General features: G+C 43.7%; 2 protein-coding genes across 7 annotated transcripts in view; one reads left to right on the top strand and one right to left on the bottom strand.

The window, feature by feature from the left end:
- LOC105181795 (uncharacterized) overlaps positions 1 to 14,960 on the bottom strand; it is a 35,499-nt gene extending 20,539 nt beyond the window's left edge. For both annotated transcript variants that reach the window (XM_011138790.3, XM_025302501.1), the window contains exon 1: positions 14,759 to 14,960. The gene's annotated coding sequence lies outside the window, so the exon portion shown is untranslated. The remainder of the gene's footprint in view (positions 1 to 14,758) is intronic.
- The window catches only part of LOC109503720 (uncharacterized), a 34,163-nt gene extending 16,713 nt beyond the window's left edge, over positions 1 to 17,450 (top strand). The window contains exons 4-6 of one of the 5 annotated variants that reach the window (XR_003113522.1): positions 7,747 to 11,461; positions 14,565 to 14,720; positions 15,949 to 17,450. Coding sequence is in view for 1 of the 5 variants with exons in the window: in XM_025302505.1 (XP_025158290.1) it covers positions 14,285 to 14,459; positions 14,565 to 14,720; positions 15,949 to 16,019 (402 nt within the window). In the remaining 4 variants the exon portion in view is untranslated. Of the gene's footprint in view, positions 1 to 7,746; positions 11,462 to 13,868; positions 14,460 to 14,564; positions 14,721 to 15,122; positions 15,517 to 15,948 lie in introns of those variants that run through there. The other 4 variants (XR_003113524.1, XR_002162704.2, XM_025302505.1 and 1 more) reach the window with 4 other exon arrangements.
- Positions 17,451 to 19,574: the final 2,124 nt, after the last annotated feature.

Here is a 19,574-nt window from a genome sequence, read left to right as displayed (position 1 = left end):
CAGCGCTTCCGGGTGCGATGAACTTTTCATGTCCAGTTCTGTCTTTGCGACAGAAGTTACGTTACCGAGGTTGCTCTCAGCGCTACTGCCACTTGCTCAATTTCTGTGCACTGTCCTGTGCAACGAACCGGCCCGAATGCTCACTGCTGTCGCGAGAACGCCAACATCGCAGAAAGACTAAAAAGGAAAAATGTGTTTTCTCCCAATTACACTTTCTGCACGATCGCTCTTGCATGTATATACACGCGTGTTGCAGATAAATTAAACACACGTTACACAGCACGTGCTTGTATACGGAATTAGAGATGTTAAATACCGAACAATTATCTCAGAAATTGTCAGGGCAGCAGCTAATAACGGAAATGAATTGCGCGTGACGGCGTATATAACGTGCTGTTTCCTCGCTATCTGCACTGGTGTAATCTACCGATATGACCGCAAGTGGCACAAGGACCGTCAGCTTGTTTTCCTTCCTTGCGGATGGAAACCTTGTTCCTGTTGTGGCACATCCTAACGAGGATCAATGTGTCACTCGAGCCACCGCTGTTTAAATCGATTCTCTGCTTTCTCGTTTAACAGTTTGTTCGTTCTGTATTTACGCTCGAATTTCTCCCTGGGAAAAGTGGAATTTATTTTACAGCGAGTGAACGTTAAAGTCGTGTGTATAATTCTCTCTCTCTCTCTCTCTCTCTCTCTCTTTTAGTGTGTATAAAATCCCTTCTGCGCAAAGAAAAATTATTCACAGCGTGTCGAGCCGCGCTGCAGGAACGTCGTCGCAGGATCCTTTCGTGGTCGTGAAAATTCACGGATTCGAGATTGCCTTGAGGGAACGTGCACGGCCAGGCAATCGGTAGAATGTGTGCGTTCGTTCAGGTCGCCTTGAAAGTTACTGCCGAAAGGGTTACCGTCGTTTCGCGCGCCGTAAAAAATCCGAACGTCGTTAACTCAGGTTACTCAGGTATATCGGAATCTTTTCGCTCAAAGCGCCCAAGCAACGGCCATGACATTTTCGTCCGATCGATTCCCTTGCTCTGGCGAGCCGCGAGATTATTCACCACCTTAACGAGACGGTCGACTCGCGAGCTCATCCTCACGCAACGCCCACTCGTTGTGTCCTGAAATCGTTAACATTTGCTTCTGCATAAGCACTGCTTGCGCTCGCATCTCTTCTCGAGTTTTCCAGTTTTCGATTCGCGACTCGCGATGGAGCTAAGCGAGCTAAGATCGTTAGATCGTTGAATATTTGCTTACGGAATTTTAACGTCGTGTTGAAACACGACGAAATATATTGATAGGTCGACTACAGAAATTCTCTCTCCTCGCCGATCCCTATTAACTTTTCGTAAATATCGTTAAGATCACCATCAGTCATTTCCAATTAATAACTCCTTGCTGGAAGCAAGAGTAAATGTAACCGAGTTACATCACGACTGTATTTAATATCGCGATAATACGCCCACGAGAGCAACTGCTCTGAAAACATCTATGCGTTTTCGCAGAGGATGTATCGTGATAGGACTTGCCGAGTATATGTGTGTGTGTGTGTGTGTGATGAAACTCATTTCAATATTAAACCGTGAAAAAGACGCTCTGAGACGAGACGATAACATTAGCGCACGTGCAATATCGCATTATAACGTCGTGGTTGCGTCGTTGATAATAAATGGTGAAGATAACAAACGTTGCGACACGTTACCGCGATATTGAAAATTACGAATCAAGTGCGTAAATTAAAATCCCGTAAGTTTTAAACGCGAGGAAAGAAACTGGCGCAAAGTCGCGTAATAATTATCATGAACCTCCTTCGAGCGTTTCTCGTTCTCTAACGAGCGCTTTGATCTTCGACTTTTTACACGGAATTTGGCATCTAACCGCTCGCAATGCGTCAGGCAGTCAGTCCTTAGCACGTGCGTGTTTACGCACATGTGTCCGCGACGTGGCGCGAGCGCGAGCGCGAGCTGCCAAAGAGGTCAATGCCTCTTTCTCTCGTTCATTTACACACGAACGTTTCGATCGCGCGCGCGCGCGCGCGCACGCGCTCTGTCCGCGGCGCGAAATCGCAAGCGATATATCGGAACTTTGATTTCGGTCACAGAGGACAATGAACCGTCAAAAGGATGCCAGCGAGGACTCGCTTCTACTAGTTTCGGATCTAGCCGTGTGAAAGCAAAAGAGATGCACGAGGGAGCAGAGCGTGGATGCGTTCCTTAACATTTTGCAATTAACGTCTCTTTTCGCCGGCGTATAAGCGAGACAAAGAAATTTGACATTCTCATATATCTCAGTGAAACGTGAAATTTCGTCCAAGAAGAGCCTGAGACGCGGATGATGCGCAAAAAGTAGAAATGAACATGGCGTGAACAAACTTGACTATAAATACAAAACAAATGTTCGGGATCAGGAGCTCGCAGGATGCAAAAGTGTTGGGTTCGAAGGTTTCATACGGATCAGTTGAGATATTTCCGTTTGTCAGAAATTTTGTTTCCTTTCTTGTATCTCGTCCGCGGACGAAAGTTCGTTTTATACTCATGGTCGTGTTTGCTCGTTTCATGTTCTCCTCATCTTTTCTACACATCCGCATCTCTCAAGTTTATATCGCTTTGGAAATCAATATTGAATTTTTTCGTTTGTGATTGAATATCGCTTTTCACTTATCACAATTGGCCTCTTAATCTTCGCAATAAGTAATATAATTAATGATTCACTTTAATAGTGAACTTTCGAGAGAATCATAAACTATTGTTACTTATCGCACGTGAAAATTTAAGGCTTGACACTTGAACGACGTGAGAAAAATCGACTTTTCAGTTTTAAGCGATGGTAGAAGATATTTTTTAAATATCTTAATCCTTTAACGCCTACTGGTAACTACAGTTATCAGAAACGCATTTAAGAATTCATAACTTAATCAATAAAGGAGATATTTTCGTTTTCTTTGCACCACTGTAAAGGTGAATTCTTCTTTTAAAAAATGGTGTATAGAATGCATGTAGATTCGGTTTAGACTGTTTTTAGCTCAGTTTTAACGATAACATGTTTTGTCAAATTCCAAGTAGACATAGTTAGCATTGTTACTGACATCTAGAAGTGCACTATAAATGAACAGATTGGTATCTGCTATAATTTTATACATTTGGAAGCTTTCTCAGATGCGAAATGTGAAATTAAAAGAATACAGAAATTCAAAATGGCGAATCCAATACGATGGACACGAAAATCAAGAAATCAACCTATTTTTGTGAAACCTGGTGACATCAGGAAGTGCTACAACAAGCACATGCCTGTTAAGTAAAACAACAAACAATTGACGTTGTCAATTGTGTGTGCAGCTCGAAAGGGAAGCAAAGCAGGACAAAAATAATTTGCAAAACCTGTAAAATTCCCCTATGCATCTCTCGATGCTTTATGCAATTCCATTCCAGGTAAATAAAGTTCTGAATATGAGTTTTATGTTTCGAGGAATTTTTCCAACCATTAGGTACGATATAAAATTATTAAGACTAAAAAATTTAACCGATCAGGCGTATTTTTCGCGTCTGGGAGTAGTTTCCGCTTGGAAAAGTAATTTTTCGTAGACATAAAATTCTGATATTTTTTTTTTGTTATCACTACTTATAGTCTCAGTTCAAAAAAACTCAAATTTTATTCTTAAAACACTTATAAAAAAAGTCGGGCGTTAAAGGGTTAAAGAAGAGACTTTCGGCTTTATAAATATTTATCTAAAGTTTAGATAAAGCCATGAAGAAAACAAAACTCACATACGACCGTATGGGGCATACATACGAGGTGGATTCTCGCGAAACTCATCTTTGAAAGCACTCAGTCTCTCATTATCGCAATTTGATATGAGTAAGGATGTAGCAGGTAAATGCATATACCGTAAAATCATACAGGAGCAGTACGAGATGAGGGAGAGTACGTGAACGCTTACGCGTACGTGCATTCGCGTTTCTTAAAGTACGCGAGCGTACATGCGAGTTCACGTGACATTCTGAGAGAGGAAACCTCCGCAACCGGAGGACCGAAGCCCGGAGAACGCATACGGGGCAAAGTTCCGCTATGTGTCAGAGCGTTTGACATCGATCGCTGAAGAGAGAGAGAGAGAGAGAGAGAGAGAGAGAGAGAGAGAGAGAGAGACGCGAATGAGGGGACCGTACGTATGCCGTATGCGATTCGAAACATCTGCTTTGACGTGATGTCGTCCACCGAGAAAGTATACGTTCCTACCTCTGTGAGATGAATTTTACATGCATTTCTGGACTTTCCGATGAGATTTTCACGAGCACGAAAGATACACGTAATATTGCAACATTGCCGCAGCATACATATGTTGCGATTGTACCGACGACTATTTCTTTGCAACCACGCACAGACGATTAGAAAATTCGACTCGTTACGTCTCCCTTTGCATCTTCGTCGCACTCGCGCTTCATCCGAAATAAAAGCGTCGAAATAATTGACAAGAAATTCGACTGTGGTCGAAGCAGAGTTGCGAGAGAGGAGACCTCGTCGAGGTGTCGCGATTCCGCAATCTCGCGTTTCACGCTCGACGAGCGTTGAACGGGTCGGTGCTCGCGCGTCGATTAATTAAAAGAGGCGCGCGCGTTGTGGGCTAATTCGTTCCTATTCGGCCTCGGTAATAAAGTGAAAGTTTCGCGGTCGCATTTCGTGGGCCTCGTGACGAGGTTCTACTTTCGTGTACACGACACTGACACTGAGACTAGGAGAGCGCGCGGAAACGAGGAAACGCATTCACGCCTTCGCGCATTCATTCGCGCTATTAGCTCGCCGTGCGGAGCAGCGTTTCCCAATTTACGTAATTCGCCACGGCCATGGAGCTCCTCGGAGCTGCTTCTATATGGAGCAGAAAAAGCAGATCGCGAGCAAACGAGGATGATAACAGATGCTGGGGCAAACGCTGGAGCTGCGAGATCGATACCGATCTCCGTGCGGTCGGCACGCTACGAAGCGGGGGAAAACGAATCTCGTTAGAATGCGATCGCATTGTTGTTCGAACGGTTTCAAAGGCGAGCCGCGCTGTGTCGCGGCTCGGAGGATTTTCTCGCGCGTAAAAGCCGCGTCTGATTTGATTTGCGGAGCCGCGTTCTACGAAAGTCGGCGCGCGACGTTTCCGGGTGTAACGGCGTCTCTATTTGGGAAACGCTGCGCTAGGCGATCGCGCTTATTCGCCGTGTACTCGCGGCGTGCTCGTTATCGCCAACAGCATCGCTCGCAATTGCCGAGGGTTCGTTGAAGCTACGGTGAAAAACTGCTTTCACTCGCTTTCCCACGGGCCTTCGTCTATCTGACGTTTTCGCGCAGCTCTATTTGCACATTATCGTTTTCCTTTCAGCTCTCCGACGATTATGCAGTAATTTACTACCAGATCTCGAGTCACACCTATAAGTAAAGTCCTCCTCCAGCGAGTCCCAATATCCCAATGTCGAGACGTCGAAGCCGGAAAAATCCCGAAGACATTTCTTCTCCCTCACGGCTTTCCGCTTCTCACACTTCTCAGTGCGCCCCGCGATTTTCCTTCATTCCGTCTTTATCTCTCCCTCGGTCTTTTACGTCTCATTACATTTATCGTTTAACGTTTATGCTTTACTGCTAACGCCATCGGGCCCACAGCCGCTTCAGGGTTATCGTTGTGCGTGGAAAGCATCAATTTCACGCTTGCGGGAGCAATAGCTAGTTGTGCTATTTCAATTCAGCAACTATCGTTCCAATCTCTCTCTCTCTCTCTCTCTCTCTCTCTCTCTCGCTATCTCCCCGATCCGATGATCCTTTCCTCGCGCACCATCATTAAATGCGTCACGAAATGCGAGGGTAAGCGGTATTTGATTACGCTGCGAAACGTACTCGAAGAGTACGAGTAATATACCAAGCATCAATTAATGATCTACCATTAAATCAATTGTTCCTTCTGCTTATCATCGAATTCACTAGCGTATCGTATATATTGCACTGGTCTAACAAACCGTCGTCGTAAGAGTCAATACGCTTACAGAGGAGCTTTTCAAAAGTGCGCACAGAGAGCCTTCATGGTAAACACAAAGGATTTTATTCACGAGGAATCTATAATATGTTCTCGCTTCCTGTTTTCACTCAGTGTATCTTTCAAGCACCTTCATACATCCTTGCTCCTAACATTTATTAAGAGAGCGCTTCCTTCCTCCTCATTCATATGAATGTTGCGTGACACGTGCGAATCTAACGTACACTTCTTACAGCGCTGTCGCGCAGAGTCAGCGTGCTAATTAGCGATTGTTGTCTATGCGGAAAATCCCGTGCTGCAACATCAACACGATCGACGCTTCGCGATCAGCGACGATGGCGAGACAATACCTTCTGCTGTCGTGCAGCGGCAGAATGTCGGTCGGCCGGGCTGACCTTTGAGCCAACGGAGCGTTGGCATTCTAATCCCCAGATGAAAGCGGCGGCGAGGAGATCGTTTCGAAACAAAAGTTTCGTTGCAACGACGAGGCTGCATGCGAAGTTGAAGCGCAGAGTTACCGCACTGACGTGAATGTGATGAAAAAAGATAATATTGTTTCGCCGGCGATTACACATATCTAAATAAAAAGTGCGCGGCGCTGACTCATGCCATAGATTTTACCGCGAGCGGCTGCCACGGCGGACATTGTGCATCCCGATAAGTTGGACGTCGAGCGGGCTTTGGAGTAATATAATATGTATTGGGTATTAAACTTAATTTTAAAGGATTTACAAAGAGATGAGCGCAATGAGCCCCTGATCGGCATCCTGGCATCGGCCCGTACTGAAGCCAGCTTCATATGAAAGCCCTGTCATTAGGCTTTAAGAATCTTAAGTATATTTCATTTGGTCGAAATGTAAATAACATATTTTTTTAGCGCATTCAGTATGTCGAATCTTGTGCCAACGAAACGCAATTTGCGAGAAGCGTTACTTTTTTGTTTCCATTTGAAAAAGTCGGCAGCTGAAAGTCTTCATTTGCTGTCCGGGATTATGCTCCATCGATCTCAACTTGTGAGTACTGGTTTGGACGATTCAAAAGTGGAGATTTTCCACTTATCCATCGTTCGAAGGTAATCCTCTGTATTTGGTGAGATCAGAAGGATGTGGTCTATTATGAGCTGCTAAAACCTGCTGGGGAAACCATTACTGGGGACCGTTATCGACAACAACTAGTACAGCTGAATCGAGAATTAAAAGAAAAACGACCAGAATACGCCAAAAGACACGACAAAGTGATTTTCCAACATGACAACGCTCGGCCACATATCGCAAAACCAGTGAAGGAAACGCTAGAGCTGCTCGGATGGAATGTTCTACCCCACCCGCCGTATTCACCAGACATTGCTCCTTCTGATTTCCACTTGTCTCGATCCATGCAGAATCACCTTTCTGCCCAGCACTTCAGTTCTTTAGAAGACATCAAAAAGATTGCTCGATTCATAATCACAAAAGACCAATCGTTCTTCCGCCTTTTACTAGAAAGATGGGAAAATAAGTTGTAGCTAACGATGGACAATACTTTGAATAACATGTACTTATCACTTTGTTTCGAAATAAACGTTCATTTTCGCAAAAAAATCCTTTAAAATTAAGTTTAATACCCAATAATATAATAAGTGTATAATAAAATAAAGTATAATATAACATGTGTTATATATATTATATATTACATTATATAATATACAATACTTACTTACTTTTTAACTAACTACTCGTACTTTTTCTTTCTGTTGAATCGTAAAACAGCGTTAGACAGTGATCACGAGTGCAGTGCAATGCAGCGAAGCGAATGAAGAGCGATGCTGGATGAACTGGATGCTGAGGAGGCAGAACGGGTGCGAGATGCATTTGGGCCAGGAACGATGGACCTGGGTTTGGTTGTCGGTAGATACCAACACGCATTGATGAGTGCACAAAGCCACTCAAAGCCATTACATGAGTGCATGCAGTAATTGGACGTAAATCGCATTGATTGCCGATGACACAAGTCATTGTGTAATTGATAATGCGAGATTTCCGAGAGAAATCTACGGATCGATGATGCGCGGTATTAATTAATAAGTAGGGATCTGTGCCTTATTTAACCATCCACTGCGAGGAATGATTCATTGCTGCGAAAGAATGCTCTCGAGTGTATCTCGAATGCACCGCGCGAGCTTGGAGCATCCGATTAAAAAATTCAGTGAGAACGGAGGCGAACTCTAAACTTAGAATTTATCTCGGAGAGCCTTCATTCCTGCTTACCACATCGGGAATCATCTCGCGCTTCGTAACGCGTTCCAAGCCGCAGTTTATTTTTGTCCGTCTGTCCGATGCGCTTAAAAGAAAGAACCTCGTTATGCACGCGATGAAACAAACCGACTGGAAGACTGCTGAAGGACACGGTTTTTCTCCAAATATTTCTACGTATCTCGACATAAAGGAGAATTCAATCGATAGAGTAATGCACAAATTACCTTTCATTTTTGGATTCTGGATGCAAGATTATGCATCGTTAAGAAACTTTACTTGGTTATTTCTACGGTGAAAGAAATCGAACGTCGATCGGGGAGAGATTCTTCTGATGAGACTTTTCGGAGAAACGTCTCCGGTGAAATTCGCCCGCTAATTTAGCGATAAATCGCTATCTCAAGTTAAAAAGATCGTAAGAAGTTGCTCGTCGACTCGTGGACTTAAATAATTTGACCCACGTAAGTCGTCCACGACAGTGATTTAACGCGTTTCGAGTTTTGAGAGGTGGTTCCCCTTCAAAAGCACGGAGATATCGCGACTGGAAAGCTGGTACACAGCAAATTACGAGACACCCGATCGAAAGTTTGAGGTGTTAGACGCATCGCGTGGAGATGCGTTACGCTCTTGCGAAACATCGCTCGCGGAGAGCGCGGAATGATGATCGAGCGGGAGTTTCGCCACCTCGAAAACTGATTCCATCTACTCGCGGTTATTAAATTATGCGGCTTTCACGGCACCGGCTCCGCGCGTGCGTCCTTCTTCGACAATTAACGCGGCGAATTAATTAAGCAGACGATTAATCCGACGGAGTTGTTGCCACACGTCCGCGTCCGTCCGAGTGAATTCGAACCGGGAGTTTATTGATCCGGGACGTTGATCGCGGCGATCAATTTCAAGCTTTGGATGATCCGTTTCGCATAATTGCGCGTCTACGAAATCGGAGTACCGTTGCCGTAGGCAACGAGCGCATAACGCGATTCGCCGGGCATTGCGTCACAAGGGGAGAAAGCCACCACGAGAATGCCTTATTACGATGCAGAATCGTGAGGGATATGCAAAATGGATCGGTGATAGCGTCTAATATCGCTGAACCATTTGGCCGATCGATCACCCAATTAACATCCGCACGAAGTCATCACTCACTCGGTGTTTCTGTAACGTCGACGCGATGAATTACGCAAACTTTAACGCGACGAAGTCGCGGAGAAGAACCTCTCTCGATAATTTCTTAGAGGCGTGCTCGATTCTATTTCGCTCGCAGTAGGAAACGACAGGCAACGGACCGTTTTCCCAAACGGTTTTTACCGATATACTCGATACATGTGCCTCGCAGTGGGAAACTGCGAGCGATGAAGATTGCGAGAAGGAAAAGTCTCGAAATGCCGGCGGCGGTTCGAAGGTTCAAGGTGAAGGTACTGGAACTGCCATTGTCATTTCTCGTGCCATGTGTGCGACACGTTTCTCCAATAGCGCGAGGCCGTGCGGAAGAAATGCACGGACATTTCCTTTCCCGTGCAGCTTATTCCTCGAATATGCCGATGAATGTTCTGTTGTGTTAACTCATCATCCATCGACGAATACATGCGCGGCGCGCGTGGATCGTTTCGTGCCTCCTCGCCACGAGCAAGTTTTCTCATCTTCGAGGAGTCGCGAGGTACGGCTCGCGTAAGAGTCTTTCCGCTCTATTTAATTCGTTGCTGAAAACCGGCATAATCTGCAGCAATTAAAGCGGGCATAGCTGTGCAATAATTGGCGGGATGTAACTTTTTTTCTACGAAAGTATACCGTGATTATACACGGCCATATTTCTGTCCGGACGGTGTTTTTTCCCAATAATATCTGGAGAAGACGCGACGATCTTGATAGAAAGCGGTCGAAATTTCACGATGCTTCTTGATCCCACAGATGTGTGTGCGATAAGATACAGATTATCTACGAAGAAAACGCAACGCGGACGATTGTAGGGCGAAGCGAGCTGTTGTCTCACGTCCATCATAAAGTTCACAGACGTAAAAATGAACGAACAATCCGAAGAGAGATTACGATAGATACAGTATATATGAGTCAGCCGATATATATTAGAGAAGAACAGGGAGGACCAGTCACATTTTCGAGAACCGAATAACAGTAACGTCCGCAGTAAAGTCTCTCTCGCTTGTCACACGAGTGCACTACAACATGCGGCAATTTTATCGTCGGACTTTCGAGTTTCTGTATGAATCTACGAGTGGGTGGGTGGTATCAGCCAGACTCGCGCAGACCAGCGCACAGATTTACTTTCGTTGCGCACACGATAAAAACAATGTGATAAACCGCGAAGTGAACTTTCTACGCGCCTTCTCGCCTCGTCCGGGGCGATGAGTAGAAAATCTCGAGGATGAGGCGTGTCCGCGTGCGGAGGACGCGGATTTTATTTGTACTTTCGGCCAAAAGTACCGAGACTGGTAACCGAAGCTGGTCGAGCAGCAGTCGGAACTACTTTTCCCCGCCTCGCGACGGCGCTTTTCATTTCTCCACCGATAGATCCGCTCGGAATCGGTGAATGGGGATCTTCGCTCGTCTTCATTAAAGCGCGGAGAGGGAAAGAAAAAAAAAAAAGAGGATTCCGCCCCTTCCGCGGCGCCGCGGGATCACGGGATCTTCCGCTCTGGAAGCGGGATTCTGCGACCGATTGCGCTTTTATCTCCAGCAATAAATCACTCGCTCTCACTGCCGTTATATTTTGCGCTAATTATATAGAAAGTCTGAAAATGAGCGGCAAATGCATTATTAATTCCTCTAACGGTACTAATTGCCGCGATATTGTTCGGCTGTGTCTCTCTTTCTCTCTCCCACCCTCTCCCTCTCCCTCTCTTTCTTTTTCATTCTCCTCACATCCGGAAACTAATTTTGTATGTATACAATGTGATCGCGCATCCTCCCGGCGCGTATAAAGCGTCTGTTCTCTCGCTGAGTGAGGCAATTATTTTTTTCGCAACTTTCTCAAATCAGACGTTTCTTGCGTCTGCTTATTGTCCTTTCGGATTTCGAGCAAATCGCGAGACAGACGTGAACGACGCAAATATATCGCGATTTCTTTTCTTTTTTAGGGGCTGGAGGGGCTTCATCGTCCACGTTTATGCGAATTCGACGACGGAGCTCAGCACGGTCAGGCCGATTGCATCGCAGAATTTATCTACGCGCTACGTCGAAGCATGGGAATGCGCCTTACGTAGCGCGAAAGAGTAACGTGAGACTTTGCATTCTACGCTGGTCGGCGTCGCGATACCACAACGCGCGGTATTCCATATCGGGACGCGCGAAGAAATTTCACGGCGGGGCTTCAACGTGACGCGAAACGATTGCACAGTCATAATCATCATGCGCGATTATTCACGCGTATGCATTTGCGCATGCTTGTTGCATGCCGTTTCCGAATCGCGTGTCGATACTTCGATACAGCTCTCGCGCGTTTCCTCCGAGATCCTTAACTCGCGCGAGATTAAGCGCGGACGATCTATATGTTCGCGCAACACTCCTCTCTCTCTCTCTCTCTCTCGTTTCGCGTTCTTGATTCAGCCCCGACGTGGAATCGGCAGAGAATATCCTGCAGCAATCGGGCAGGTTAAAATTCGGGGAAGTATTATAAAAAATCCGAAAACCATGCGTTCCGTATTGCGGACACTGATATTGGATATAAAAATCTCGATCGAAAACGTGAACGATCGAAAAATGACGAATAATATAATTATTTAACGAATGAAATAACGATCGACGACGCACAGTAAATTATTAATCACGATCGGTCAAACCGAAAGCAGTCGCTTGAATCAATCAATGGGGGGTGCGTTCACGACACTCAATGGTTGTGCAACTGTTGAGTGATTTCGTCCTGAACGCTAACTGAGCGATGCGCTCACTCGCAACATGTTGAGTGAGCGGTCGCCGTTTTTCTCATCATAAATAATCGTCGCTACCTTTACTGATCAGTCTCCGATTCAACACGGCGCACTCCATGAATAAAGAAAATAACAAAGAAAAGAGTCATATAAATCCAAATATATATAGCGGGGAATGTCAAGGATAGGTGTAGAATACATTATAACAAACACATGAATTATATTTATAAAAATACTTAATAATTACAAAACAACACATAAGCGTGTAGACGGGCCATAATATTTAGTACGTTTATCTGACATTTTGTCCGCGCAACAAAATCGCGCAGAACTCTGACCAGTTGCGTTCAGTGTACATTTCTACTGCTCACTCATCGCTCACTCATCGGATGCTCTGAACTGTTGTGCAACTGTTGAGCTTCGTGAACGTACCCATTAGTTGCGTTCAGAAAACGAAGCGCTCACTGAGCGCTTAGTAACTATTGGTCCTTACTGTTAGATCCTTACATTCAGACCAATAACGTTGACGAATTACTCAACCGTTGTGTAACCGTTGTGTTTTCTGAACGCAGCCATATTGTGTATAATCATGATTTGCTCGACGTTACTTTCAATCGTTTTAGTCAACGAAAATTTGAATCAACTGCTGCCCGACGCCGATATCGAGTTTGTACCGGCACGATTGATGGGTCAGCGTGCAAATAGAATTGATTAATTAAGAATGTTAATAAACGCAGCAAATGTCGTCGTAAAATAGTCTCGGTGCAGGCGGCTTGGCGCAGGCAGAAATCTACTGGCAGATAAGTCGAGTGAGAAACGCCATGTGGCCTGCGTCTATTGTAGGATGATTCTTATGTTAGTACGATTAATACGACAGCACGCAAACAAAAATGATTAATTGCCAGTTGATAAACGAGAAGTATTGTCTCGAGTAGGAGCCGAGCGAGAGCGGAATGCGCACGTAGCAATCGCCGCTGCCGCCGCCGCAGGCAGATCGAATTAAACCAAAGTTCGCGCGAGTCGCAAAACCGAAGTGTAAATCCGAAGGGTTACTCAGCGGAGGATGAGTAGAAGTCGGCGCGAATGACGACGGAATAAATTTCGATGCATAACCGATTCAGAACGCTCCGGCATGTTTTATTCATATTCTCGAGTCATATTCCGAGCGGAACCGCGGCCGGAAGAAATTGAAAATTCCACGTGACTCAACGAGCGGAAGACGAAGCGGTGCGATTTCGGCGAAGTCGCGATACAGGAGCGGAGTCCGCGCGCGCACGTGCGTAATTGCAGTCCTCGCGAAAAAGAACTCGCCGACCCATGGCGTACACGACGGCGGGAGAAAATCATTCGTGGCGGCAAAGCGAAACGTGTCGTTAAACGCAAGAGCGATTTGAGGGCTTATTCGTGCGTAAATCCCGACGCACGTGCGCGCGGCTATCGCGTGCGCGGTTCGCTTGAAAGTAGAAGCTGCCAGTTTTATCACACCACTGTTACAAATTCAACCGCGGCCGCCCTTATCGGAACAGTGGACAGCGGTGCGACGCGAAAAGAATCGCGCTTGTGAAAGCCGTCGCGAAATTGTCGCGAAGGCGAACTATCAGCTGAAGTATATACGTTTCGTCATTTCTCTCACGCAAACGTCCTTCTCGCAAAAGTCCAAAAAACGAAATGCTGCCTTCGAAAGTACACGGGGAGGATGATATTTTAGCTTTCTTCTTGCCAAAGAAATTCCCTTCAGTCCAATCTTGTTTTCTAGTAACGCGAGAACAGACCATCAAAATTCATCTTAAAAAACGTAACAATTGTTAAGAAAAAAAAGAGGGGGGGGAAAACTTTTTGGCAGTAGATTTCAATTTCTGCAACGTAAACGGCGGATATGAAGCAGGAAGGGTAATAAAAATAGAGCGACATGTCGAGATATTCATCAGCTACGACATTCTTCAGCAATTTTTGTTGCAAAATTCCCTTTGCGCACAGACGAGATGACTCGAATTTTTAATTATAGGCATATGATTCGCAAGACACACTTCCTGTCTGAATGCGCATTACCTCTCTCGTATATATGACAGAAGTGATTTCAGACTTGGTCCCCGCATCCTTCCGTCTTCTCTCTCTCATTGCGACGATCGCATTAAATACACGCGCTGCGCACGGAGCGCTGACAATTACAAGTGATGAAAACTATTATCAGCGAGTGGTGCTGCAGCGGAACTGTGACTCGACGTGAGTCCACAATTCGTGTGTACGTCATAAATGTGCTTATCTCCTCTTATTTGTTCTGGATTATACAACGATCGCGACGTCTACTTCTCACGAAAACGGGAAAGAACGGAGCGACGCAAAGCAATCGTAAATACTCCGTCGAGATCGCCCGGATCCGCGCGTGTCGCGCGCTTCTCGCGCTGGAAAATTATGCGACGGAAGAATACAGATCCCCCGTCTTTTCTCTTCCAGGTACACGCGACCGTCGACGCGCGTATCCCGCAGTGGATCAAGAGCGCAAGACTCCGCAAGATCCGCTTGAGACTTCACACACGAAGCGGGCCTTACGAACGATCCGCTCCAACTCCGCAGCGCCGCTCGTGCTGCACCTCGACCGAATCCCGCGCGGTGAGCGCTAATTGGAAAAATAAATGACAAGTCCTCACCGTCCCAGGATCTCAGGGATCGCGTTCCGCATTCCAGTCGGGCGACAGCTTCGGCTAATCCCGTTGGCGAACGGCGCGCGGCTTCTTCTGGATAGAGTTTCTCGGTGCACACATTAAAACACCGCACAGAACGGGAGGCGAAAGCGAGCGAGAGAGAGAGAGAGAGAGAAAGGGAGAAAGAGAGAGAGAGAGAGAGAGAGAAAGAGAGAGAGAGAGAGAAAGAGAGAGAAACACAGAGTGCGAGAGAAAGAGAAAGGGCAGGAGAGGAAAAAAGAAAAAGGGAGAGAGAGAGAGAGCCAAAGGAGAGAACAAAACGGAAGAAAAAAAAGGAAAAACGAAGGAAACTCGAAACGCCCACGCGATCGCGCGGCGCGGCCGAGAGCGACTCGCCGACTGCGACTGACTGACTGACTGACCGACTCCTCCATCGGCTCCGCTCCGGTCGGCATGCACAGTCACCGCACTTGCATCAACATACACGTACACACGGCCCGACATCCACCACTCCCCGTCCCGTTGCAGGCCTTTCGTTTCCAGTTCCATTCCAGACCCGACCCGGCGCGGCCCCATGCCTTTTGTACATCCCGTCCGGCAGCTTGGCGGTGCCGCCGCCGGCGAGCCGGAGCGGCTCGTTGTTATTTTTCGTCAACTTCAGCTCTCGGGACTTCGGCTCCGCATATTGCAGTTATTGCTACTGTTGTCAAACAGTCGTCGGGCTGTCTGAAAGTCCACGGAGATCCGACAGGCCCTTTGGACCGGTCACGCCAACTTCTCATTCACTTTCTCTCTCTCTCTCTCTCTTTCTCTCTTTGTCTCTTTTGTTAAAGATAGAATTAGCTGGAGATGCTTGGTCAAGCTCAACTGTCGCTGCGAGCTTGTCTGAATCGCGTGGACTTTTGCCGGTGCAATTAGTCGTAAATTATGGCGTAATTGCATCATCTTTTGCATTATTTGTAGCTTAAACAGAAAATGAAGTAGATTCGGTTTCAAGTAATGAACAGCTAGTTTCCATTCTCTATGACAGATTTATTGCTGAGAGAGAAATATTACACATTTTTACAGACACGTTTTATAAACTTCCTACTGATATTTTCCGCACGTTTTTCTCGCGCGTCGCTTTGAAAATTAATAAAATCGCTAGGACTTCGCGACGAATGAATTGACAATTCACGGTGAATCACTGATTACAGATGTTGAATTCACGCACCGATATCATCTGCTGCTGCGACCGATAATTTATGATGATGATGATGCCATTTAGGATGGAACATCCAAAGGCTGGTATTTTGTAGTTACACACGTAGCGCCGTAACTTGAAGCTTCAATAACAAGCTTTGGTGTATAATCGATTCTGGCGCATCGAGTTGTCACGAAGCATCCTGAACGCGGATAATACGCGACACTGAAACCCACGATGTAAGAATTTCCTTGCGAGAAGCATGAGTGTGGTAAATAAACGATAAAACAGCCAAGCGTAAGTCGCCAGTAAAGCCGTTATAAAACTCCGCACTATGATTATCCGCTTATGTTAATCCTGAGCGTACAATGTAACGCGTGTTTGGCTCTTTTTCATTCTCATAGACGCGCCCGTAAATTTGATTGAACCGTGGGTGACTAATATCGAGACACTTTGATTGGAAAGAAATTTAGCACGTCAAACAGAAATCGTAAACTAAATACCGAAGAACCGTTAAATTCTGCCTATCGATACCGCTCGCCGATATATAATCATCTGCATGATCAATTGATCATCCACTTTTTCATTTTCAGTAATTAAGTTAAATTAGAACACGCTCTACATATTCATGGTCCAAGGTTGCGATCGTGTATCTCATCAACTCGCAGCCCAAGGAAGTAGACAACCCGAGATACTTCTTTGCGATGAAGAGTATGGTGTGGCTGGCTGACAAAAAAAAGAGCTGGAGACAAGTTTACAAATTTTTAAGTGGGCCAAGTTGCATATTGTTTTGTACGTGCAGCAAAATAGAGGTTTATTTTATTTTATAAAATTATCGCACCTTGCTCGGTGAGAAGTTTATTGAAGTCATTTATTGAACGTCAATCTACATGTATCTTCAATGTTTCATGTAGGAAAAAAGAAAATATAAGATTCTGTATAAAGTATTTAAGGGGATTTTATGCTGATATTCATCTTGTTAATGACATATTGAGTTACACAATATATTACAAACTATTATAAGACATGCAAATATTTAATAATCAATTACAAAAAATTGCGCTTTAGATATAGATATAAAGATATATATGATTTGTTTTACTCTTTAATATAGTTTGTAGAAAGTAGAATCCTATATCGCTTGTACTTTAAATCATATGAAAGTAACATTTAGTTTCTATTTAGTTTCTATGAAATATGTTACTTTAAATATCTTAAATTAAATATCGTTATTCAATATTTGACTGTCCAGACAACATACATGTTTAAAAAGTGTTTTAGGGATAAAAAGGGTTTTAAGAGATATTTTACGTGTCCTGGACATTTTTTAAATGTCTTCAAAATGTATTTCAAACGATTGTGTTGTTTAGAATACTTTCTTCTTATACTTTCTTGTTATACTTTGAACTTTGGATTTTGATTGTTCTCTTGTTTTTTTCTTTTTGTCACTTCTGTGCCACTATTTTTGTTTCACATACACGCACATACATACACATAATATCTACACTGTTCTTTATTTATTTATGTAATCTCAAAGTTGCTTCTCTTCTTTTACATTCTCCAACATATTAAGATTCCACAGTTTATCGTACAAGCTGTTTAGATTAACGTCGCTTACTTGAAGGCAAGAGATTCTTCGTGAAACATTGATTTCAACTTGCTGCGATATATTTGTATTATAGTTTTCTTCATTATCGTCATTGATATTTAAATTACTTAATTTAAATGTTACATCGGGTCTGATATGCACAGAATTTTCGGAAATGTTTTCGCATAATGAATTCCGAAAGTTGTGACCGTAAATCGACAACGCTGACATTCCTTTTGTAAAATCAATGTCAATCGTTGGATCCGCTTTGATTTTTAGCGCATTCCAAAATAAACGCAAATCATCTAACTCTAAATAACTCTGTAATTTTTTCTTACATTCGCGACCTAACCGAAACGTATTCTTTTGTTTCGACAGCCGCTTGAGTTTTATGATGAACATTACGATGAATTAACTAATTCTATATATCCATCACATTTGGCAATTATAATATTAGCATTCGTTCGCGAACGCAGTTTTCATATGTTTCTGTATTACAATTTCGTAGGACGTCCTGGAAGTAACGAATATTGTTAAATATTAATCAAACGTTAATGTATATAAAGCAGGAATGCGACATTATAATTATTACAAAACTTAAACACCCTCAATTAATTTTAATAGGCTAATATATAAAAGTTGTTAAAAAACACGTAGAACTAGGTATACACAATTACACATTTATCACATACATACTGGTTTGTCAAGTAAAAAATTTGTCAAGTAGCTTCTTTTCATACAATATCACAATATCAAAATTTTCGTCTTTTTTGGTTATTCCAGATACTTGTGTGACTATTGCAGACACATAACATTTTTATTTGTATACAGAAATATTATACTAGAAACTGTTACAACGTTCCTTGTAATTCCTTTACATGGTAACTAACTAAGAAAGGCAAACTGATATGCTACTAACGAAGTGATTAAAATAAATGTCGCCCCTGGTGAGAGCAAATAAAAGTGAATCTAAATGCCGCTAAATTTAAATTTACTTTAAAATTTACAAAAGTATAACTTTCTCAAAAATAATAATATTGAGATAATTAAGAAAGTATGTTTGACGCTCGTCTGTACTTTCTAAATTCGTCTGTAGTTTCTAAATTTTTTGTCAAATATAATATATGTTATTTTGTTACAGCGTTACATTAATATAAATTAATATATATAAAGAACACAAATGTTTTATAAAATTTATTGAGATAGCTTATACAATATAAAAATCGCGTATAAATAAGGTTTATGCCAATTAAACTGTGAAGATCTTTTTTTGTTATTTGCGTTCCTATAAACTGCAGCGCGATTTGTGTAAACTGAGTTATTTAATGTTGAAATAAGAAGAAACATTTTTTTCTATTTTTTAAATCACTGCAGATAAACGAATCGCTGTTAGTGATGTTTGGTAAATAATAAATCAGAGAGAAACTTGAGAACGGCCAACACGACATTTTCTGCGACACCAACTTTCCGTACTAGGAAAGGACGCCATCTGCATCCATTTTCAGAGGGAAACTACGATGGTACAACCACTTTCATGTCTCGATGATAAAATCTGCATGTGGTGGAAGTCCGTGCTACATCTATTTTCAGGCGGTTTATGTCCGTGCTGCAACCACAGTTGCCATCTCTATGCCAGACTATGCCCGATGGTCTAAAAAGAGGAGGAGGCTCCCCTAAAAAGGGGAGAAGCAGAAAAAACAAAAGTATGTATTAAATGTTAAATCTTCGAATACATGTTGCCATATCAAAGTCTCCTCTGTAATAAACAATTTGACATGTCTGGAGACGCATGATGTATCGTTGTCCGCGTCCCGTTCCCTTCGTCCTGTTTCTCAATTCAGCATCTCGTCCGCTCCGGACATTCGCTCGTGACATTGGCTGCATTCAGCAGACTCAACAGTTGGACAACATTACTAGATTTTCCATTGAATCTCGCTCCTGATTGGTCAATACTTCTGGGTCTATGAAAAATCTAAAAGAATGCTCCAACCACAGACAATAATCACTAAGCGCTCTCTGATCACTTTGTTCGACTGAACGCGGCCAATGGC

Source organism: Harpegnathos saltator, unplaced genomic scaffold (genome assembly GCF_003227715.2).
Source record: "Harpegnathos saltator strain DR-91 unplaced genomic scaffold, Hsal_v8.6 scaffold498, whole genome shotgun sequence".
Classification (NCBI taxonomy): Eukaryota; Metazoa; Arthropoda; class Insecta; order Hymenoptera; family Formicidae; genus Harpegnathos; species Harpegnathos saltator.
This window is presented reverse-complemented; position numbering and strand designations above follow the sequence as displayed.